Genomic DNA, 25,353 nt, shown 5'->3' on the forward strand with positions numbered 1-25,353 from the left:
TTTCCCTAGAGCCTTGCCAAAGCACTGCAACCAAACTTTTTGATCTTTATCAGTCTGACAGGTGAAGTATATTTTACTGTAATTTTACTTTGTATGACTCTTACGGGGGAGATTGAGCGTCTTTTTAAGTCGATAAGACATTTAAATTTCCTCTTCTGTCACCTGTTAATAGTCTTTGTGCATTTTTCCATGAGATGACCCAGTGATCCTTTTCTTCTGGATTTTTAGGAGTTGTTTATGTATTTGGTTATATAGTCTTTATTGAAGAATGGTGATCACTCACTAAAACTACTGTCATTTTGCATTTTAGTATCAATCTTTTCCATATAACAAAAATGGGTTTAAAGTTGGCATGAAATTAGAAGGCGTGGACCCTGAGCATCAGTCCGTGTACTGCGTCCTCACTGTGGCTGAGGTAAGCTTTGCCTCATCTTTATTTTTAAAACAAAATAGTGATTATAGGGATTTAATGATGGGAAAAGGTGCCATTTGTTGAGTGCTTACTTTATGCCAGGCGCGGTGCTTAGCGTTTTGTAAACGTTACCTCATTTAACCTTTGCAAGAACCCCTTTTCATCCCTGTTCTATAGATGAAGGAACTGAGACTCAGAGAGGTTAAGTGAGGTATACAAGGCCACACGGCTTCAAAGTAGTAGAACCAGGATTTGACCCCTGGTCTGTCTGATGCCATAGGCTTTACCATACCATGTTCCTTAACATAAGGAACAGACCAACGGATATTTATATTACTTTCAGTATTTCAAGGTATCTCTGAAATTTTTCGGGAAAAGATGTCCAAGTCAATTAGGTATATCTTAGTCCAATATATTACTGAAAGCTCTTAGAAATTTCTTTTTCCTTTATGTGCTTGCCTCCTTCTTGTTCTCTTCCTTGAGTCAGGGGTATGTATCTTTTAAATTTTTCCTCAAAGAATAAGACCATCATGTGTATTAGTTTTGGTTATCATAGTTTTCCTTCAGTGACTTAGTGGATTTGTAAGAAGTTTGGCTCCTACAGTGGATTTGTAAGAAGTTTGGCTCCTACACTGATAGCTACACATCCAGCTATCAGTCTCATCTGATAGCTGGATGATGATAGTCACCATAAATAATAACATACCGTTACATAGCGTGTACCATGGGACAGATGCTGAGCTGAGTGTTTTCCATGTATTAGCTTATATAGTTCTCAGAACAGTTGAGATTTATGAAAACATTCAGTAAGTATAGACTGCTTTTAAGAAGTTGGCTGTAAAAGGCAAGGGAAATTTTTTAAGGGAGGTGTGTGTGTGTGTGTGTGTGTGTGTGTGTGTGTGTGTGTGTGTGTGTGTGTTTCAGCACTTGGTTTTAAAGGAAATTTGTTTTAGTTTGTCTAGGTTTTTTTTTTATCATTACAGTAATGTTTGCTCATCCTGGAAATGTCAGCTAGTGTAAGAGTATATATAACTAAAAAATAGAAGTTCTCTGTCCACCCTGTTTTCCTCATTCTGTATCCCAAAGATAACGACACTTATGAGTTCATGGTGTTCCTTCCAGATGTTTCCTCTGCATGTAAAAATATGTATAAATATATTTTTCTCTTTTTTACATGTAAGTGATATCATACATAATATTATGCAACTTGCTTTTGTGACACTGTATCTTATATATTATATTATACATATATAATATTTTTAACCAGTGAGTAGTATTCCATTTCACTGAATTGCTGCAGTTTATTTAATTGTTCTCATATTGATGAACAACTGAGTGGTCTTCACTTTCTCATTATTACAAACAGTGCCTCTGTGAGCATCCTTTTATATTTCAGTGTTTCTTTGTTGGCTTTTAAAAAATTTTTTTTTGTTTTGTTTTTTGCATAGTGAGTATGTCTGTAGGAGCCATCCCTAGAATTACCAGGTTGAAAGTTAAGGATGTTTAAATTTTGATGCATATTGCTATTTTGTGCTCCAAAAACGTTTATGAGTTGTTAGATTTTCACCAAGAGTGTACAAGAATTTGTCTAAGCCTCAGAGACAGTTTTTTCTTTACTTTTTCTTGCACTCTCCCTCATCCCTCCCTTTTTGTTGTAATGAGAAGAGACTGGCTAGAGAATGCTTGAATTCTGAAGAAGTCATTGGGGAGCAGAGGATTGGAAGGCTCAGAGAGAGCAGATAATTGACAAAGAAGGAACCAGAGAAGATGGGCTCCAGAGTATATGAGGAGATCCAAGCCTTCGCCAGCAGGGAGAGTCTCTCCTTGGGTTCTGCAGGGGAGAGCGGGAAAGGATGGGTGTGGTGGGCGTGGGCAGGTTTGCCAGTTTGGAGGCAACTTCTGGAGGTAAATCGTCAGCTCAGATTGACGATATAGATAGTGGGATTGGTAGCTGAAGGAGAGGGAGGAGGTGTAAAAAGGCCATTGTGAAGAATGGGAGAGGGAATTGGCCAGGCACGTCTAGAAGGATTGCTGTGCAGTAGGGAGAGTGCGGTAAACAGGTACATTTGATTCGCGTTATTTATGGTAGTTATATTCCATAAATACTACTGAACCATAGCGCTTAGGGGAAATACAGGGTCAGGTTCCTGAGAGCCTCTGGTCACAACATTCTGGTCAGCCGATCAGCACTAACCTTGTTTTATGTTTCTGTGTGAAGACAACCTGTTTGTCTATTGTTGATTCCGTAACATTGAATGCATGGCCACCAGCGCTGTAACTCATGCCTGATGAAGCTTATCTGTTACACATATCTTCCCTGTCAGGCACTTGCCGGCCTTCTTGTACTTAGGAACACTACCTAGCACTTCAGTACTAGGCTTATGGGTGGTTTTAAATAGCAAAATCACAACAAAAAGCACAAAACATGAAAAAACGTGACATTAAATAAGTAGGTAACATAAAGGACACTTGCTTGTAGGGTGAGGTACGAAACACGAAGGCAGAGCATCTTGCCTTGTTCGGCCTCAGCTGGAAAGTTGTGTGATGGGTGAGTCAGATAGAAGAGGAAGCGCAGGGAGAAAGAGCTGCGGTATTGGCTGAGTCACCCATGTGCCTGGTGGAACTACTCAGGATGGAAAGGAAGAGAGTGAGCCAGTGCTTAGTGTGATGAGTGACAGGGGATGTTTGGGAGCTAGTGTGCAGGACGATGAGTGTGGAGTGGTGCAGCCACATAGCACAGGCCTCAGAGGAGCAGGGAGAACAGGCCCAGGAGCGTGGTGTGGCCTGGGCCTCGGAGGGATGGAGAGTAGGAGAAAGAGCAGCCTCCGCTTGAGGGAAGGCTTCAGAGGGAAGAAGTAGATGTGCCTTTGAGCAAAGGAAGTTGAGGGCGGAGGAGGCTGTTTACCAAAGGGTTTCAGAGGGCGTGAGCTATAGTAGAGAGATTACAGGGGGAGTAGTGGGAAGTTGATGGTGCACGGGCAGAAGCTCAGAGAAGTATGACCCTGAAGGATTGAAGGGATAAATTACTGAAGGGGCTTGTTTCTTAGGCATTGACCAGAGACAACTGAGGGTAAGGCAGGGTGGGCCTGCCTAGCTCCAAGGATTGTAAGAGAAGCAGCCCCTGAGCTCCTCCTTGGCATGGGATGGGTGGGGGGCAGCCACCTCCCCTTCTCGAATGATCGTGCTTCTAGAGACCCCAGTCTCGGCTCTGCAGGGTGTTCTTATCTCTCTGGGGGGAGTCAGCTTATTTTCACTTTTATATATGTAGCATTAATACCTTCTATTTTTAAATTTTTAAATTTTTCTTTATTTTTTTGTGGTACGCGGGCCTCTCTCTGTTGTGGCCTCTCCTGTCGCGGAGCACAGGCTCCGGACGCGCAGGCTCAGCGGCCATGGCTCACGGGCCCAGCCGCTGCGCGGCATGTGGGATCTTCCCGGACCGGGGCACGAACCTGCGTCCCCTGCATTGGCAGGCGGACTCTCAACCACTGCACCACCAGGGGGGCCCTACCTTCTATTGTTTTTTAATGCTAATATATAAGATAAAATATTTAAAAATCCATCTCTCCCTTTTGCCTCTGATTTCCCACTTCTCAAAACAAATCATTGTTAATATTTGGCATCTGTCCTTCCAGACTTTTTTTTTTTACTGTGAATTTACATATATATGTGTGTAAGTATGTATATAAATGTGTGTGCCTAAATACATATACTTTTGTGTGTGAGTCCATGTATGTATTTATGTATGTATGTATGTGTGGGCATATGTATATATGTATACACACATAGTAACATATATATACCCACAGAAACATACATAAATACATACATGGACTCACACGAATATAATCTTTCTCATAAACTGTGACTCACTCTGTAAGTTTGTTCTGCCACTTGAATTTTATCAGTACGCCCTAGAGAACTCTTTGTGGCAGTAACCGTACAGCTTCCTGATTACTTTGGGATTGTGAATTGCCCTGGCTCCACGCTCTAATCTCAAGCTTCTTGTTCAGACTTCTGCAAGGCAGGTGCCCTGGAGTGGCTAGAGGTCTGGTGTGGCGTGTGGTTCCACTTGAACACATCTGCTGTGCTAGTGGGAAGGAGACTGAGAGGCTGAACTGTCTTGAGAGCCCAAGGCCAAGCGTGACCCAGCGAAGGCCCCATAAACCTACGTAACCTTTTTTTTTTTTTCAACTGAGAACTCCCCCGAGTGGGGCCCTAATTTAGGCAGATATGTGGCATCAGCATTCGGCATGCATTACATAGAGTGAGTTTTCTCTGGATTCCAGGGAGCCTGTCTCATCTGAGTATGAACTGGGGAGGCTTTTCTTTCTTTCTCCCCACTCTGCTACTAGTGGAGAGGAGAATAACTTGACTTCTCCCTGTGTCTGCACCAGCCGTGGTCTGGCTGGATATCGCTGTGTGTGGAGCCTTATAAAGGACAGAGAGCTAGCACTGAGCCAGTGCACAGCAGGGCACCCACTCTGGCACCCTGCAGGAGCTGTGCACCCTGTGCTGCCAGCTCCCCTTGGTAGCATGTGCTTGTACAATGTAGGGAGTGAACAGAGGACTTGTCTGCATGGGAAAATTGTCACCCAGGATGCATGTGCTCCTGGTGGAACTGAGGATGATGCCAGAACACTGTAGCTCAGCTCTTCCCAATGTAATAGCCTTTGCTTTTAGATTTTGTTATTTGTTCACTTGTTTTTGTGGCTGTTAACAAGGGTGCTTTGATTAACATAATCCATGTCATACTTGATATCCATGTTAATTTATTTTTGTACATGTGCAGAAATATTCTGGATTTTTTGTTTTGTTTTGTTTTTTAATCGACCTCCTTTACCTGTTTCAGGTTTGTGGATACCGGATAAAGCTGCACTTTGATGGATATTCTGATTGTTATGACTTCTGGGTAAATGCAGATGCTCTGGATATTCACCCAGTTGGGTGGTGTGAGAAAACTGGCCACAAACTCCATCCTCCAAAAGGTATTGTCACTTTTTAATTTCACATTTTATATTCTGAAACACTTATTTTCTTACATCTTAATTTAGATTTTTAAGAATTCAGACTTTATGGTTATTCAGGTGGGCCCAAATTTAAGCTTATTGTTAATGATGAAAAATGTTTATTAAAGTGAAAGAAATTTAGGGCTTCCCTGGTGGCGCAGTGGTTAAGAATCCGCCTGCCAATGCAGGGGACACAGGTTCGAGCCCTGGTCCGGGAAGATCCCACATGCCGCGGAGCAGCTAAGCCCGTGTGCCATGACTACTAAGCCTGCACTCTAGAGCCCATGAGCCACAACTACTGAAGCCCACGCACATAGAGCCCGTACTCCGCAACAAGATAAGCCACCGCAATGAGAAGCCCATGCACCGCAACCAAGAGTAGCCCCCGCTCGCCGCAACTAGAGAGAAAGCCCGTGCACAGCAACAAAGACCCAACACAGCCAAAAATAAATCAATCAATTAAAAATAAAATAAAGTGAAAGAAATTTAAAAAATAGAATCCTACTTAAGAGAATAAGCTATGTCCATGTATTTACTTGCATGTCACATAACATCTGCTTGACACTTAATTTTGACTACAGGTTTTAGCTACAGATTTCTTTCATACACACACACAACACACGCACAAATACATCCTTGAAATATGATTGAAAAGTTAGTTCTAACCTGTTTACATAGCTAACTGTATTTACTGACATTTCAGTAAATAAAAAATCTTGAGAAATTATGCATTGAACTTATGTATCTGAATATTTAGGAGAATGGAAAAGAGAATATAACACTGAAAATCAGTTCAGCTGGGGGTTGGACTAATAGCAGTTACTCTTTTATTATTAAATTCTTTATATTACAGTCTGCCAATGCTTCTGTCTGTGTCATGTTTACAAAACATCCAAGAATAACAGATCCTGTCTTTTTCAGTTCATCCCTAATATATTTAATAATTTCTTATTTCCTTCCTTTTCATATTACATTCAGTATTTTTTGCTTGATGTCAAAGAACCAGGTTACTAGTTTGATATTTTTGGCCTATCTCGGGGTTATTGGGTTTTAATGGACAAGCTATCCTTTGGTTTTAAGTGAAAAATTAATGGCAGAATGGTATTTTCAGATAACTGAAGGATCAAACAGAAGCACCTAGAAAAGATAAGGATGAAAAAGAAAATCTGTAAGCCTTTGTATAAATTGGCCTGTTACATATGGTGAATTACTAGCTGTTCCTTTCACACCAGCCTCTGGACTTTGATGGAAGTAGAAGAGAGCACATGAGTAGATAAAATTAAATGCTCAGTTACCTTTTTGAAGAAAATGTTGGCTTTACCAGCATTAAACATGAAATTGTGAAAATTAAGACAAGGACATTTCCATTATTGTAATTTGCCAACACGCTTACTTCATAAATCTTGAATTGTCATTCTTGTGGTGACAGGCCAGAAAGATTTTATCTGTTGTTATTACCATTTTTTTCCAGCTTCCCACTTGTTCCTACAAGTTAGTCTCCCAGAGTAGAACGGGTGAGGGAAAAACAAAGAACTCAACTACTCTAGCTCACTGCTGAGGAATTCTACCTAAATACTGGTAGAAATGGTCTGGTAATAAAAAGAAGTCCATCGGAGTACAATATATGTATGCTTTCTTACACCTTTTCTTTTCATCCATTACCATTCATTCAGAATTGAAAAAAATAATATAATTTGTTGGAAATAAGGGCTTCCCTGGTGGCACAGTGGTTGAGAGTCCGCCTGCCGATGCAGGGGACACGGGTTCGTACCCCTGTCCGGAAAGATCCCACATGCCACGGAGCGGCTGGGCCCGTGAGCCATGGCCGCTGAGCCTGCGCGTCCGGAGCCTGTGCTCGGCAATGGGAGAGGCCACAACAGTGAGAGGCCCGCGTACCACAAAAATAAAAAAATAAAAAATAAATAATTTGTTGGAAATAAATACCCTGTGTATAAAAATACATAGATATAAATTATGAGTTAAAAACTGTCTATTTAAAGAGTCACCTGATTGCTTGATTTTGGCATGTTGGAGTTACAGATAAAAGTAGGAAGGGAAAGCTAAGTGTGAAATATTTTGGTATTTTACTGTGTGTTTATATGTGCTCACCCTAGGGTATAAAGAAGAAGAATTTAATTGGCAGGCTTATCTCAAGACATGCAAAGCTCAGGCTGCTCCCAAGTCATTATTTGAAAATCAGAATATAGTAAGTACCTCCAAAATACTTTTCCTTTCACAGGAAGTGGCTTTTGAGTGTTTCACTAGATAAATTACAAGGGATAACAAGAAACTATAATAAATTTTATAGCTTTCGTAAATACAATGCTCTTATCTTAATTAAACTTTAAAATTAGCTTAAAACCATCATGAATAAATATCTGTTTTTAGCCATAACATGGCTGTCTGTTTTTGTTAAATAATAAAAGGCAACATAGTATAAAACCTAGGTATAATTTACAATTAAGGTGCATAAGAAAAATTGTGACACTTCATTGTTATTGTCACTTGGCCTTAGGAGTGCTGTTCAGATGGGATTCACATAGTGAGATGCATGTAGCCCCATTTAGATTTGCATGCTAGAGGCTATCATTTAAATCTTCTCTCCAGCTTCTAGCTCTGTTCCGCAGTGTAACAGAAGCAAAGTCTGGATGTGTTTGTATTTTCTGCTTCTTGACCTGTTGGCATCTCTGAGGAGGCCTGATATGTTAGTCTTCTTCCCTGCCCCAGTTCTGATCTCATTGGAAAGAACGGAGAGCAAAAGCAGGTGGAAAACCGAAGTCTCATCTTCATAGTTGGTAAGGGCTCAGGTGGAGTACATGCATGGCCTGTATCTGCTGGCAGATGCGTTTCTTGATTCTGAGCCCTGGGGTTGAAGAGATTTACTGGCCCTTCCCGCCTCACCAGCCAAGCCCAGGAGCACTGGACTAGGGCAGTCTACCCTCTTGCAGGACAGCTCTTGCTCCTAGAGGGGCAGAGTGGAGACTGTTATGCCCTGTAGGCCAGCTTACTCTTAAAGATGTGACCAGTTCCTCTTTCCAGATTGACCAGTCAGGGACAGTGAGTGAGAGCGTAGAGAGAGGCAGTCATGTTTCACTAGGGATTCCCTCCAGATAAATATCAGGAGTGGGGAAAAAACCTTTTCACCACCCCAAATACCCTCATTTGGGAAATGACATTAACTGGGTGTTATGAGGGCATCAGTCACGGCTGAAACATTCTCTAATCAAATTGTGAACATAAGCCAGGTTGAGTTAGAGAACTGGAGAGGGAGAGTGTGTGTGTGTGTGTGTGTGTGTGTGTGTGTGTGTGTGTGTGCATTTAGGTAATTAATAGAGATAATGAGCCAGGTTATTATTTTTAAATGTCTTAATTGAGAGGATAACTTAATTGCTGAAATGTAAATACTGCGTAGTCATTCGGCATCATTCTCTGTCAAGACAAGGGAGGAAGATCAGTCAGGTGGAAAACTCAGCAGCCTGCTTGCTGTCACTGCTCCAAGTTTCCTAATCCTTCTGGTTGTCTGGTGATGAGTTCAGTCAGGGATTTGATCCACTGCCTTGAACCATTGTCTTAAATTCTGTGCATTGCTAGCACAAAACTTAATCTTGGGCTGTGTGTTCGGTATCTAAGAGGCAATTAATTTTTCTATTTCTAGATTCCTGTACCTCAGAATACTCAAATATTTACGGTCAGAACACTGATAAATAATTTCAGGGCTTAAATATGTAGTAACAGTATCTGTGTAGCATTAGTGCCTGATCCTTCGACTCAGACAGAACTTCACTCTAACATATTCAGATACATGGCTGTCCACGTTTTTCTAATGATAGCTGTATAATTATAGTAAAAAGAGAGATAACATCTACTTTGCTTAAAGTGATTAGAATAGTATCTGTGTGCTTCAGTCTGGACAGAAGGATTTTTTTTAGAAGTGATTTGTAATGTGTTGTGATTGATATAACTGATACCCAAGTACTTCTCTGAGATTCGGATAATTTTCCTCACAAAAGATTGTAAGGGATGTTTACACCTGCAGCACCTCAAGCACTAAGTCTTACTGAACTTATTATTGTCTTAGTTTCATGTCCCAGATGGCTGATAATCTGTGGATTTCCTTATATTACAAACTATTTTGAATGGCTGTATGTGTTAACAGCCAGTTCTTTTCGTGCTATTGTGAATAATATCTGTATTGTTGAATCAAAGTTGTAATAATTTGTAGCCTTTTGTATAGGAAGATGACCTACTTTCAATAGAGTACTCTTTTGAAAGACCTTTTCAGAAGTGGGAGTGAATTTATACTGACTTACACACATTTTTAGCTTAAGTGCTTATTTTGTGTGAAATAATTTTCATTGTTAAGTCTGTAATAAAGGAAAAGAAAAACTGAAAGTAAACTCTACAGTAAATAAAACTTGCCTAACTCGTGTAGTCATCTAAAGTATCAGGACACATGTTAAAATTAATTAACTTTGCAAGGTTGTGGGTGTGTAAGTTTTAAAGGTCCAGATAGTTAATTGGGTGTAGCAACAGGATATTTTTCTTACTGCTACTTGTTGGAAAGCAACTCTGCTGTAAAAGTGGTTCATGATTTTTAAATTATGTGAATACAGTTGATGGATGCCAGGCCTTCAGGCAGAGGTGCAGAGAGGGTGCAGGTCCTTGCTGTTAAGTGTGTGCTTATCTCTAATTAAATCTGTATGTTTCATAGACAGTGATCCCATCAGGCTTTCGAGTTGGAATGAAGCTTGAAGCTGTAGACAAAAAGAACCCTGCATTCATCTGTGTTGCTACGGTAACAGATATGGTGGACAATCGTTTCCTCGTACATTTTGACAACTGGGATGAGAGCTATGACTATTGGTGAGACATTTTTTCCATTGCTGTGTGCTTTATTAATTGAGTGTTTATCCAAGTACATATTTAAAAACAGTAATAATGCAAAGCTTATGACTAAAGTGACAGTGCTCTGTCCCACTCTTTCCCATTTCAGATTTTTAACTTTTTACCTGTTCCATATGGCATATATTTCTAAATAACATCCTTTAATTCTACTTCGTGATTTGTATTTTAGTTGACTTCCTCCTGTGGAAGTGCAATTCATACCACACTCCCAACAGACACTCACACGTGAATGTATGCACGGACTCACACTTCCCCTTCATCTCATTTTTCAGGAAAATATTTTAATCTTCCTTTCATGTTTTTATGCCCAGTAGCTAACTTAACTATTTATAATTGCTGAAATACAAATTATTAATTGAGGAATATTGTTTTTAATCCTTATGGGTGTTGACTATACTACATAAAGTGGTAGGAGCAACACAATTATAAAATTACATAATCATAAAATAATTATAATAAAACCATGAGATTTTGATTAAGCAATTGAAATAATGACTTTTCATACCAAATTCATGTTCATTGATGAAACTACAATTCAGTTTACTGATGAAAGTCATTTTCTGCACTGTTTAGTTCCTTCTGGAGAATACTTACAATGAGAAGTGACAGACATCTTTATAAAATAAGGCTAATGTTACAGTAGCAAATGGAGTTTAATTTTATATAAATGTAGCTCAGTTTCAGGAAAGCTTGTTTCCTGTCTTTTTCAGTATGTGTATATTTAAATATTCAGTAGAGCCATCAATAATTTCCATTAATCCTCAAATTGGATTCTCAGACAGGCATCAGTTTTACTTGCATTGTTTTAAAAAAGGAGAGACAGTGAAAACCATTTGCTATTCAGACTTTTAAACAGTGAAGTTTAAAAATCTGAATTACATGTTACATATGGTTTTCACAGAATTTTTTAAAGTAGTTCCGTGATCACATTGCATAGAGTCAAGTACTTGTCAATATTTTAGTATGTTTAACCCAGCTGTTTTCTGCAAAGCATAATTTTCCTCATAGGATATCTTTTTATTCAGTTTGCAATCAAATTTATTATTGAAACATAAACCATTTCAAGTATATACAAAAGTGAGAATAATAGCGTGACCCTCCTACAGCCATTACCTACCACCAGCAGTTACCAATTTACATCAGTCTTGTTTCCTGTGTTTTCCTACTCCTAAATTCCCAACACCAGGATTGCTTTGAAGCAAATTCCAGATACCATGGCATTTCATCTGTGAATGTCTCTTCTAAAGATATTCTTTTTCTTTCTTCAAATATATAGTTATAAATGGCATAATGTCAGTAACATACTTAAACATTCTCCCCCAATTGTCTTGGATTTCTTTCTTTCTTTCTTTCTTTCTTGCTTTAGGTCCAAATAAGATGCACATTTTATGATTGCTTTGATGTTTCTCTTGATCAATTTTAATTTATAGATTCCTATTCCTCCATCATTTTCTTCCCCTTGTAACTTTTATTGAAGAAACCAGGTTGTTTTTCCTGTTGAGCCTCCCGCATTCTGGGTTTGCTGATTGAATCCTCATCGTATTGCTTACCATGTTCTTCTCTTTTTCGTGTTTTCTGCAAACTGGTGGGTTTTGTTTCATTTAAAATTATGTGTACCTATCTTGCGTGAGTGAATAGATGAGAAAACTGTAAATTTAGAAATATTCTAATCTGTCCTGGGAGGAACATATTTCTCCCTCCTGTGTTTGATGTGCTGTGATGGTGGCAGTACCAACTTGATGACTAGGATCCAGTTCTTTTATTAATAAATGATACTTTAAAGCAGTAGTTAGAATTTGTTGAAATGAGAGCTTTTTGTTTTTAAAGTTCTGATTCATTTAGGGAGAATTTTTTTTAGAGCTTCTGCCTGATTTAAACAAAATGAATGGATGTTAGTTTCGGTTATTTTTATGGTCTTATAAGTATTACAGGGTTTAAAAGTTAAGTTGCTTATTTGACGTAAGATGCATTTCCTTTAAAAACATTCTTCTGGAAAAAAGTAATGAGGAATTCTAGAAGAATTTGTCACATTTTTCTTTGATGGCAAATGCCTAGGGACTAGGAAGCATCTTGGGTTCTTATTAGAAAGAGCAGGGGGAAAATGGATCTCTTTCAGCTCTGATTTTGCACTCTTATGAGCACAACCAAATTATTTTTAGAATGGAACGTACTTTGAGGATAGACTTATACTTCTAACTCTTGAAGTTATATTTTGTTAATTGTCAGAAAAAGAATAACGGTGTGTTCTCTGCCTCAATATACAATTAAGGCACATTGAAAATTGCTTAAGTGCACTGGAATTTATCCAGCCTTATTAAATATTATGTTCTTTGATCTTCGAATTTTGGAATGGTTTGTATCTGCATAAATTACTTAGCTATGTAATTGAGGATACAAATTGGATTGCTTTCCCAGTTTAAAATAGTTTGGAAATGAGATTTTTCCCCTTTGAATTGGACAGTGATCTTATCTCTTTTTACCTTAGTGGGAATTTGAAAGCGCTCACGCACGCATGCACACACACGCGTGCGTGCACACACACACACACACATTTGTGGCACTGCATGTTTAATTGCAGTAAAACATTTCTTCCTTCTAAAGAGGAGTGCTACGGGGGATTTAAATTTATGTAGAATTGAAGTCGTTTTTAATGAAAGGAAATAATATACATATATTAGAATAATAATTGGTTTACCTCTGGGTTTCCTCTGTGCTTTTATTACTGATAGTTGGTAGTCGTTTAATTCTATCCCCTTGACAGTGATTAGACTTAGGAATAATCCTAAATATCACAGAATATTGGTATACTGGAAAGAACTTTAAGGATGGCAGAAGGAAAGCCCTCCCAGTGAGGATGCCACCATCCTCCCGGCGCAGCCTGTGGCTTCTAATAACAATATGTGACCCAACCCCACCCCCCAAAACAAATGTTATTTTCACGTGACCTTGTCTTTTGGGAACCAGGAAGCCATGACAACAGGACTTGGGTGACTGTTGACTAGCATGAGGTTGCCACTTCAGCCGTCTTTGAATTTCAGTCCAATATCCCAGTGAGTTAGGCTGAAAAATCATCAAACAGATCTATGAAAAAGAGAAGCATTGAGTTAGTGAATTAGAACAAATATGGGGCTGGGACCTTTTACTGTTGTTTCCAAGTGGATTGCAAACTTCTATTATTTTTTAGAGATGGGGCTCTTTCACATTTGTACATTGAGAGTAATATTAGTTTTATGTGTCTCCCCAAAATAATGTTGAAAAGCTGCATTGTGTTGTCAGTTTCTTAGAGCATTGTCAAAGTTAACAGGTTTGTCATCAACCATTAAATTTGGAAAGCAACCCTTGATGGTGGTGATGAGTCACAGAGATGACAGGGACCTAGGTAGCTCTGCACTTCAGTCTTGAGGGGCTCAGTGTCTGGGAACGGAGAGAAACGCAACACTACTGTCTTGGCTGCAGAGTTGATGGTGGTTAGTGCTTAATAGAACCAACTGCTTGCTGTCTCTGGTGGCAAATGGAAGGAAAGACTGACGGACTCACTGGAGGGTTCTCGGGAAGGTCTTCCTGGGGACATGGGATTTGAACTGGACCATGAAGAATGATAGGAATTAGTACTTAGATGTTGGGATGAAATATTCCCGGAAAGCACTGCTTATGTTTAAGCCCATGGGGCAAAAATGGTATGTTTGGGGTATGGCAGCCCGGGGATTCAGTAAGTGACTTAACTCCTCTAAGCTTTAGTTGTCCCCTTTGCAGAAAGGATTAAATAGTCCCTATCTCACAAGGTGGTTCGAGGATTAAAATAAGAATTTTAGAAACAGAAACCAGTTTGCAAAAAGTTAAAGAGATAGCTGTAAAGGACATCAAGCAGAGAAGTTTGGCCCTGAAGGTGAAAGTGGATTATTGCCTGAAGGGGGAGTCAACCCTTAAGGAGGGTTTCCTGTACACAGAGAGTGTTGAGGTTAGTTGAAGGAAGGAAGCCACTGTAGAGGGAGAGGGGAGATATCTGAGACTGAATAATTGAGGATACCGCATCCTGTAGGAGGGGCTGGCCTTGGGAAGAAATAAGTTTTATTCTCACTCATGGAGGAAATGAAGACATGAAAGGAAAATTGACTCTAGAGTGATGAGGTGGCACCTCCTTTATCTTTTCCTAGTAGTCACAGTGTTAGTGAAATCAGGTTTTAATCTTGAAGCAAATTACGAATATTGAAAACAGCCACTGTGGGGAATGGGTTTGGAAATGAATTAGGGATGAAAAGAACTATGATGACTCCGTATGATGAGGTTTGGGGTTTAGTAGTAAAACAGAGTGTTGGAAGCCCTGAAGAGTTAGCGCAGAGTGGGAACCAGGAAAGTGGGCCCTGGGAAATAAATTGACAGTCGTCATGCTCTGGATTTAGGGAGTGAGAGAGGCCAAGTGTGCTGTATTTCTTCAGAGAATCTAAACCATTGCTTGAATGAAGACTTTGAGGTTTTCCTTAAGTGAGCGTCTTGAAATGTTCTTGTTTGACTCTCTGCCGAGATCTGGGCTCCAGCCCAGCGTGTGTGCCTTACTTTCGTTTAGCTTTTGGCTGTGACTGATAGAACCAGGGTCCCTTTCTTTTTAACCCCAAATCGCTTAACCTCTCAGTGTTTCCATAAAATGAGGATCTTAATGTTTGCTCGCTTTATATTACCAACATGGATTTTTCATGAATTATTATTTCTGTTATTATCTACCAGTCTAGTTCTGATTGGATCTTAGCAGCCTTCATAAATAATTTGCACTTACTTGTGAAGTGGACTTAAAAAAATTTTTTTTTGGAGATGGAGTTCTTTAACAATACACATAAAAACCCCAAAGAAAGAAAGGAAAGGCACAGGGAGCAACAATTTGCCAAACTTCTCACCATTAGTTGTTCTTCAATATATTTTTTCTTGGTTACATTTCTGCTTCTGAACACTAGATGGGACTAAGAGATGACTTGTGTTTCAGTAGTAACAAAGGATTTCACAGCCTTCCAACTTCTGAACGAAGTGTTGTTTGTTTATTGAGGAGCTATAAGTAAACTAGATAAAAATAGGGCTATTTTCATTATTGAGACAGTTTCCTGGTTTATTTTAGACGCTGACTTTGATCAATATTTAAATAATATTAAAACCTTATATAAGATTCAGGCAGTACAGGAATGAGTGGCCAAAATATGCTACAGTAATTTCCTTACTCATAATTTATAGAGAAATCCAGTAAAATCAAAAGAGTTAATTATGTCTAATGCTTGTATTTCAATCAACATGAACCTGACAGATAATTAGAAGTACTTGATAGTTCTCTTAAATTGGGAAGGAAAAAATGAAAGTATTATCTACTTATTTTTTCATTTTTAAGGATCCCTATATCAATTAACAGCTTTCCCTAGAATAAAATAAAAATTTCCCTAAAATAAAGGCTGCATCATTACTAATAATCCATAACCAAATAATTGTCTAGGAAAGAATAGTACAGCTGGAAATCGAGCTCCATTGTTTTGCTTATACAATTTATAATAATGCCTCGGAAGGAATTGGGTATTAAAATATCTTTTATGAAAATGTATAGTGTAAGAAATGTACCAGTTGCCATGTGAACTGGGAGGCATTATGACTTCCTTTCACATTTCTAAAATAATGACATACACATACACATGTAACCGTATATAGATTAAGAAAAATAATAGTGTAAGGGAGGGTGGGTAGGAGATATTTAATAAGTGAATAAAACCCTTCAACTATAAATTTAAAGGTATTTTCTACTGAAATAATTTTGAGAAAAATCAGCATTAAATTGGGGTTCCATCAGCTCATCTTGTGTTACTGGTCAGAGCTGCTCACTTGGAAAGATTGACTTGGAAAGTGGTGACTGGATGTTAGTTCACTTACAGCATTTCCTAGAAAGTTCTCTGTAGTCTGTTAAGTGTGCAATAGCATTATGTCTAAAAAAGCAATGTATATACCTTAATTAAAAAACACTTTATTGATAAAAAATGCTAACCATCTTCTGACAACACAGGGTTGCCACAAACCTTCAGTTTGTAAAAAATGTGATCTTTACAAAGCACAGTAAAGCAAAGTGAAATAAGGTGAAGTATGCCTGATGTAGAATAACTTCAGTGTTTAATATGCCAATGGTGTATTTTGTAAATCTCTACGAGGGAGATGTGTTATTTTCCTCAAATATTTGATCATAGGGTCCTGACATTTTTCTTTAAACTTCATGATTCCTATCATCTTTGAGAACACAGATGGGAAATGTTCTACCAGCTTTTTTTTTTTAAGGTTTTAATTGTAATATCCTCTAGATGCTTGTATATTTTGTAATACTGTTAATAACTACTCCCTTGTAAGTATAGCCTCTACTTCCTTATATTGTGTTTGCCTGGCAAAACCCCAATTCTGGTTGAATCTGACTTTCTGCCTACTCTCTGCCTGTGCCTGAGTGGTTGAATATAGCTGGAGAAAGACGCAACATGCTGACTGGCCTAACTCACTTTCATGACTGCTAACCTCAACCAGGCCCTTAGTCCTGCCCCATAATCCTGCTACATGTCCTTTTCTATTCTTCCAGTAAATTTCACCCCCCTTTTTATTCCCTCAAATCTTTTACAACCCCTCTCGTTTTCTCCCACTCAGTTGATAAGCTTGCTTCCTGTATCACTGACAAAATAGACATGGTCAAAAGAGAGGTCCACATGCTCCCACCATGTTGTCTCCCCACCTTTCTGATCTCTGTGGAACCTTCTCTCTAACTGTGCGTGATGTCCCCCTGCTCTCATGCTTTTCTGTTCCCTTGCACAGAGTGAGTTCTCTTCTGCATTGATAGGTCATCCCTCTCTTTTGAATTATTCCTACGGTACCCAAGCAGGAGAAAGGATTTTTGTTTGTTTTGATAGTTTTTGTAGCCCTAGCACCTAGAACAGTGCCCTGATCATGGTAGTCGCTCAGCATATATGTCTTGAATAAATGAAGTAATATTTCCCATCTTTTAAAACAAAGTTTTATTTTGAAGTAATTCCAAACTTAATGTGCAGAGATTTCCATATATGCCTAATCCAGCTTCCCCTAAGTAAGTCCCAAATTTAAAAAAAACCAACAACCTCCCTTTTTCTAATTTCTCATTTCTCTGCTTCCTTTTAAAACACAACCCCTTAAATGTATTTTCTGAGTTAGCTATTCCCATCTCCTTCCACTCTCTCTCTCTTTTTTTTTTTTTGGCTTTCCATTTTATTTATTTATTTTATTTTTTATACAGCAAGTTCTTATTAGTTATCTGTTTTATACATATTAGTGTATATGTGTCACTCTCAATCTCCCAGTTCATCCCATCACCACCACCACTGCCCCCCCAGTTTCCCCCCTTGGTGTCCATATGTTTGTTCTCTACATCTGTGTCTCTGTTTGTGCCTTGCAAACTGGTTCATCTGTACCATTTTTCTAGATTCCACATATATGCGTTAATATACGATATTTGTTTTTCTCTTTCTGACTTCCTTGACTCTGTATGACAGTCTCTAGATCCATCCATGTCTCTACATATGACCCAATTTCGTTCCTTTATATGGCTGAGTAATATTCCATTGTATATATGTACTACATCTTCTTTATCCATTCACCTGTCGATTGGCATTTAGGTTGCTTCCATGACCTAGCTATTGTAAATAGTGCTGCAATGAACATTGGGGTACATGTGTCTTTTTTTTTTTTTTTTGTGGTACACGGGCCTCTCACTGTTGTGGCCTCTCCTGTTGCGGAGCACAGGCTCCGGACACGCAGGCTCAGTGGCCATGGCTCATGGGCCCAGCCGCTCCACGGCATGTGGGATCCTCCCAGACCAGGGCACGAACCCATGTCTCCTGCATCGGCAGGCAAACTCCCAACCACTGCGCCACCAGGGAAGCCCTACATGTATCTTTCTGAATTATGGTTTTCTCTGGGTGTATGCCCAGTAGTGGGATTATGGGTCATATGGTAATTCTATTTTTAGTTTTTTAAGGAACCTCCATACTGTTCTCCATAGTGGCTGTATCAATTTACATTCCCACCAGCAGTGCAGGAGGGTTCCCTTTTCTCCACACCCTCTCCAGCATTTGTTGTTTGTAGATTTTCTGATGATGCCCATTCTAACCGGTTTGAGGTGATACCTCATTATAGTTTTGATTTGCATTTCTCTAATAATTAGTGATGTTGAGCAGCTTTTCATGTGCTTCTTGGCCATCTGGATTTCTTCTTTGGAGAGATGTCTATTTAGATCTTCTGCCCATTTTTTGATTGGGTGGTTTGTTTTTTTAATATGGAGCTGCATGAGCTGTGTATATATTTTGGACATCAATCCTTTGTCTGTTGATTCATTTGCAAATATTTTCTCCCATCTGAGGATTGTCTTATCATCTTGTATGTAGTTTCCTTTGCTGTGCAAAAGCTTTGAAGTTTCATTAGGTCCCATTTTTTTATTTTTGTCTTTATTCCCATTACTCTAGGAGGTGGATCAAAAAGGATCTTGCTGTGATTTATGTCAAAGAGTGTTCTTCCTATGTTTTCCTCTAAGAGTTTTATAGTGTCTGGTCTTACATTTAGGTCTTTAATCCATTTTGAGTTTATTTTTGTGTATGGTGTTAGGGAGTGTTCTAATTTCATTCTTTACACGTAGCTGTCCAGTTTTCCCAGCACCACTTACTGGAGAGGCTGTCTTTTCTCCATTGTATATCCTTGCCTCCTTTGTCATAGATTAGTTGACCATAGGTGCATGGGTTTATTTCTGGGCTTTCTCTCCTGTTCCATTGATGTATATTTCTGTTTTTGTGCCAGTACCATATTGTCTTGATTACTGTAGCTTTGTAGTATAGTCTGATCCTTTTAATGTGCTGTTGGATTCTGTTTGCTAGTATTTTATTGAGGATTTTTGCATCTATATTCATCAGTGATATTGGTCTGTAATTTTCTTTTTTTGTAGTATCTTTGTCTGGTTTTGGTGTCAGGGTGATGGGATCCTTGCCACGTAGAGTAATATTGGTTGTAGGTTCTTACCTTTCATCACTTTAAATATATCATACCACTCCCTTCTGGCTTGTAGAGTTTCTGCTGAGAAATCAGCTGTTAACCTTATGGGAGTTCCCTTGTGGGTTATTTGTCATTTTCCCTTTGTTGCTTTCAATAATTTTTCTTTGTCTTTTATTTTTGTCAGTTTGATTACTGTGTGTCTCGGCATGTTTCTCCTTGGGTTTATCCTGCCTGGAACTCTCTGCGCTTCCTGGACTTGGGTGGCTATTTCCTTTCCCATGTTAGGGAAGTTTTTGACTATAATCCCTTCAAATATTTTCTTTGGTCCTTTCTCTCTCTCTTCTCCTTCGGGGACCCCTATAATGTGAATGTTGTTGTGTTTAATGTTGTCCCAGAGATCTCTTAGGCTGTCTTCATTTCTTTCCATTCTTTTTTCTTTATTCTGTTCCACAGCAGTGAATTCCACCATTCTGTCTTGCAGGTCACTTATCCGTTCTTCTGCCTAAGTTATTCTGCTCTTGATTCCTTCTAGTGTATTTTTCATTTCAGTTATTGTATTGTTCATCTCTGTTTGTTTGTTCTTTTATTCTTCTAGGTCTTTGTTAAACGTTTCTTGCATCTTGATCTTTGCCTCCATTCCCCCCCCTCCCGACGTCCTGGATTATCTTCACTGTCATTATTCTGAATTCTTTTTCTGGAAAGTTGCCTATGTGCACTTCATTTAGTTGTTTTTCTGGGGGTTAATCTTGTTCCTTCATCTGGTACGTAGTCTTCTGCCTTTTCATTCTGTCTGTGAATGTGGTTTTCGTTCCACAGGCTGCAGAATTATAGTTCTTCTTGCTTCTGCTGTCTTCCCTTTGGTGGATGAGGCTATCTAAGAGGCTTCTGCAAGCTTCCTGATGGGTGGGACTGGTGATGGGTAGAGCTGGGTGTTGCTCTGGTGGACAGAGCTCAGTAAAACTTTAATCCGCTTGTCTGCTGATGGGTGGGGCTGGGTTCCCTCCCTGTTGGTTGTTTGGCCTGAGGCGACCCAGCACTGGAGCCTACCAGCTCTTTGGTAGGGCTAATGGTGGACTCTGGGAGGGCTCATACCAAGGAGTACTTCCCAGGACTTCTGCTGTCAGTGTCCTGTCCTCACAGTGAGCCACAGCCACCCCCCGCCTCTGCAGGAGACCCTCCAACACTAGCAGGTAGGTCTGGTTCAGTCTCCTATGGGATCACTGCTCCTTCCCCTGGGTCCCGATGCGCACACTACTTTGTGTGTGCTCTTCAAGAGTGGAGTCTCTGTTTCCCCCAGTCCTGTTGAAGTCCTGCACTCAAATCCCGCTAGCCTTCAAAGTCTGATTCTCCGGGAGGAATTCCTCCTCCCGGTGCCGGACCCCCAGGTTGGGAAGCCTGACGTGGGGCTCAGAGCCTTCACTCCAGTGGGTGGACTTCTGTGATATAAGTGTTCTCCAGTTTGTGAGTCACCCACTCAGCAGTTACGGGATTTGATTTTATTGTGATTGTGCCCCTCCTACCATCTCATTGCGGCTTCTCCTTTGTTTTTGAGTGTGGGGTATCTTTTTTGGTGAGTTCCAGTGTCTTCCTGTCGATGATTGTTCAGCAGTTAGTTGTGCTTCCGGTGCTCTCGCAAGAGGGAGTGAGCGCACATCCTTCTACTCTGCCAGCTTGAACCAATCTCCTCCTTCCACTCTCTCTGAAACCCACTCTTTTCACTCTTTTCAACCCTCCCTAGGAAAGAGAGCTCAGTTATATTTGCTGCTTTCATTTCAAGCAAAAGGCTTTTGCCCTTTCGCATTCCCAGCTCCACCAAAACAACTGTTTTCAACTATACTAATGACATTTATGATGGTAAATCCAGTGATCAGTTCTTGTTTGTCTCTTCTTTGACCTAGCAGTAGCATTTGACCCAATCGATTTCATCTTTCTTTCTCTCTCTTACTTTACTAGTCATTCCTTCTTGGACTTCTTTGTCTCTTCTCTTTTCTGTTCTCTGTACTCATTTTCTGGATGGTCTCGTCTCTGCTCATCTCTGCTCATCCCAAATGCTGATGACTCCTAAATATGTGTTTTTAGCCTTGATCTTGCCCTTGAACTCCAAATTTTTGTGTTCATTATCTACTTCTTGACCTGTTTATTAAACATGTTAGTAACAGAACTCTTCATTCACTGTTTGGAATATCAGGCTGTGCTTGCATTCTTCCTGTCTCAAAAAATGGTAAGTATACTCTTCTAGTGGCCATGCCCAAAACCTTGCAAATGTCCTGGACTTCCCGTCACTCACACTCACACAAATTTATTATCTTTTAATTTTTGCTATTTTTGAAGTTGTGGAATATAACACAGTTTGTGTGTGAACAAAAACTATTTCCCTGGTATCAAGTTTATACGATATGTATCTGATAAAAATCTACTTGGTACTAATATATTGGAAGAGTGAAAAATCCTTTGGTATAGCAAATATTTTTTTCAAATTAGATAGATTGTAAAAAATAGAACTCTGTATAAGGTGTTCACAATCTCTAACATTTTTGAACTTTTACTAGTATTTGAGAATTTATCCTGATAATTACGATTTTTAAATTTATATAACCTACAGGTGTGAAGCCTCTAGCCCACACATTCATCCAGTTGGTTGGTGTAAAGAACATCGAAGAACCCTTATTACTCCTCCAGGTTTGTGTTGATTATGGGTCTGCTGTTTGTTATGTCAATCTGAGTTTATTTTTATGTGCTAAAGAACAGATTCTGTGGCTTCATCATAAGGCAATGAGTTTTTGAGCATATCACTAATGTGCCGTGGCTACTGCTTATATGAAATGACGGGGTGGTTAGCTAACACAGAGCATCACTGTGGTATATGTGGTTGCTTGTGGATACTCCTGTGAGTGATGAAGATTGTCATTATCACAGGGAAAGGATGCCTCCTTGGTTTGTTAGGAGCTGTTGTGTGGTTGTTGCCTGCAGCATGTAAGCATAAAGACTCAGCTTGGAGCTTCAAATACTTGTCTTATTCCATTCTACCAGCTGGTGTCAGTTTTAGGCTTGTCCCCAGTTCCTTGATACTGTGTCTCAGTTAGTACCTGATCATTTACTCACTCAGGGAACCAACCATTCCTGTGATGGGAGAGGCGAGTCCCTTCCACTTTCTGAGTTTTCTTCTGTGTTCACAGATAAAAGCTCCTGTCCTTTACTGATTTACAGAGCTGTTTTGAAGATGAAAGAGCATTTACATAAACCGCAAAGTGTTAAAGCAAGGTATTAATGGTTTTGTGGCCCAAATGTGTTGCTGCCTAGATTTCTCCCATTCAGTCCTCTTGAGTCCTGTTGCTTATGTCATATTAGGAGTGGTGAATAGTGATTGCCACTATCACCATCTGAATTGCTGTGAGGATTCTTTTGGATTTCCCAGTTTGATAATGATCTTTTTTTTCTTATCATCCTTTTAGTGATCATCAGGGATCCAGTAAATAAACAGGACCAGTGAGCAACAGGTTCCTGGCTGTGTTTTCACACCACTGGGTTAGGTACCCTGGGAAGGGGTAGTGTGAGGCATTATTAGTGACTTCTGATGTGAGGCAGATTACCAAGTCTTCTGTCTCCTTTCATGGACTTTTATAATTCAGTAGAATGAACAGAAAAGTTGCAAGAACAGTAAATGGCTCATCTATACCCTTGAACCAGAGACCCATTCAAGTTTGTCAGTTGTACCAGTGATGTCATTTATAGCCAAAGGGTCAGGCATATTACTCAGTTGTCATATTTCTCTGGTCTCCTTCACTTGGCTCTGCTTGACTTTTATGACCGCCATATACTTGAGAATTAATGACTACAGATTAGTCATTTTGTAGAATATTACTTAATTTGGGCACGATTGGTGCTTCCTCGTAATTAGAACCCAGGGTATGCATTTTTGGCAGGAATATCACAGAAACAGTGCTGTGTTCTCATTGCATCCTCTCAGGTGGCAGTTGATGTCCGTTTGTGTCATTACTGGTTGATTTTTTACTAGTAATTGATCAAGGTGGTAGTTACCAGGCTTCTTCACAGATGTCATTTTTTTTCTCTCTGTAATTGATAAGTATTTGGGGGAGACACCTTGAGATTGTATAAATATCCTGCACTTCATTCCCATGTCACTCACTAGTTTTAGCATCTGTTGATATTTCTAGTGTGAATTATTATTCCGCCAGTTGCTAAACGGTAATTTTTCTTATTCCATCATTCCTTGTACGTAATTAGTTGACATTCTTCTGCAAAGAATAGTTTTCTCATCTTCCTATTTATTATTCAGTTTATTTATATCAGCATGGACCCATACATTACTATTGTCATCAGTGGGTTATAATCCATTACTATAGTACCTTATTTATTTTTATGGCCAGATTTTCTCAGATTTGGCCAGTGGGAGCCCTTTTAAGCTGGTTTCTATGTCCTTTTGCCATGTTTTTTTTTAATCACTTTTTGGAGAATTTCCTATTTTCTGCTACAGCTAGGCTTATCTTGTGCTTTCCCTGACCCAACCCTGAAGTCACCCATTTCTCCCAGATTCCATGGTTCCTTTTCATAGAGAATGATATTTAGACACTAAGACCTAGACACTAGGTGTGCTCACTGCTACTGGACTAATGCTGCTTCCGGCCTCTCAGTAGACATAGGAAATAAAGTTATGTAAACATATAAAAAATTTATGTGTATTTCTATATCCATTTGTAGATATTGAAAACCATGAATTTATACCATTAGCTTCAATTCACATCCAACACCACTGAATTCATTCTGGTTTTGCACTTTTCATATTTATACCTCTCTTTTTAGCCATTGAGAAATCTGGCTTCTATTGTCTCCAGTATATTTACTTATTTTTTCAGTCCCCATAAAGGGGACTATATAAAGTAGCCAATTTCCTACCCTACTGGGCCAACATTAATTCCTACTCATGTCTTCCTACTGGGTTTTGGACTCTGGAGGAAACAAAAGGAGTGTGGGAGGGAGGAAGGATATTTGTTTCTAGACATTTTGTTAATACTGTTCCATGATTTATTTTAACTTATTTGTTTGGCCTAACAATATGACTATCTGGAATATTTCACATATTATATATATAAACCTGCCTCATTCTTTTTAATAGCTGCTTTCTATTTTACACTTACTGTATATATATATTTTGCACATTTCTATATTGATGGTCATTTAACTGGTTTTTACATTTTCACATTTACAAACAATGATGCATTTCCTTTGTGTACACGTATGAAATTTTTCCTAGATTATTAGAAGTAAAATTGCTAGATTTTAAAGGGTATTTATGTTTGTGTGTATTTTGTGTTGTAAGACTATCCTTACCTGAGAATGAAAATTGTATATATTAAATTTTCATTTAAAAGTTAATAAAGAAATTATGACCTAGATGGAAATGATTTCATTATTACAAGTAGCTCTGAATATGTAACCCGTTTAAAGTTATTTTGTGTAATATGAACATAATTTTCTTCATTATAATGATAATAAAAATATCTCATAATTTTATAGGTCAGTTTGCGGTTCTCACTATCATTTTGGTTAAATTTGATAGGATTTACTGTTTTTATTCTTAGGTTATCCAAATGTGAAACATTTTTCTTGGGATAAATACTTAGAAGAAACCAATTCTTTACCTGCTCCTGCAAGAGCTTTCAAAGTGGTGAGATATTATATTTTACAATATTTGATTAATTTGTGTTGATGATAGTGTTCAGTCATTGAAATTTAAGAACAGAAAGAGTATTGGTGAACAGGAATAGGAGAGAAACAGAAGACCAAAGAAGTTGTTTGTGAATTTTTACAATTTTGAAAGGCAAAATTGTTACTGGGGGTTTTGTTGTTAGCATCTAAAAAATACTTCCATTTTGGACTTTAAAGCCTCCTTGGAAAATAATTATATTTGAATTGGTTTGCAGTGAGTTGGTTGTACAGCACACTTCTGTTTTTCCAGCTAGATATTCTGAAAGACCAAACAGGATGAGATATTGC

At 38.9% G+C, this 25,353-nt stretch overlaps 1 protein-coding gene across 4 annotated transcripts in view; it reads left to right on the forward strand.

The window, feature by feature from the left end:
- L3MBTL3 (L3MBTL histone methyl-lysine binding protein 3) overlaps positions 1-25,353 on the forward strand; it is a 117,562-nt gene that overhangs the window by 39,101 nt on the left and 53,108 nt on the right. For all 4 annotated transcript variants that reach the window (XM_007450528.1, XM_007450527.1, XM_007450526.1 and 1 more), the window contains 6 exons: positions 311-415; positions 5,265-5,400; positions 7,536-7,627; positions 10,133-10,284; positions 21,941-22,017; positions 24,939-25,024. In XM_007450528.1, the coding sequence (XP_007450590.1) occupies positions 311-415; positions 5,265-5,400; positions 7,536-7,627; positions 10,133-10,284; positions 21,941-22,017; positions 24,939-25,024 (648 nt within the window). The remainder of the gene's footprint in view (positions 1-310; positions 416-5,264; positions 5,401-7,535; positions 7,628-10,132; positions 10,285-21,940; positions 22,018-24,938; positions 25,025-25,353) is intronic.

The sequence above is a fragment of the Lipotes vexillifer genome, unplaced genomic scaffold, assembly GCF_000442215.2.
Source record: "Lipotes vexillifer unplaced genomic scaffold, Lipotes_vexillifer_v1.1 scaffold537, whole genome shotgun sequence".
Classification (NCBI taxonomy): Eukaryota; Metazoa; Chordata; class Mammalia; order Artiodactyla; family Lipotidae; genus Lipotes; species Lipotes vexillifer.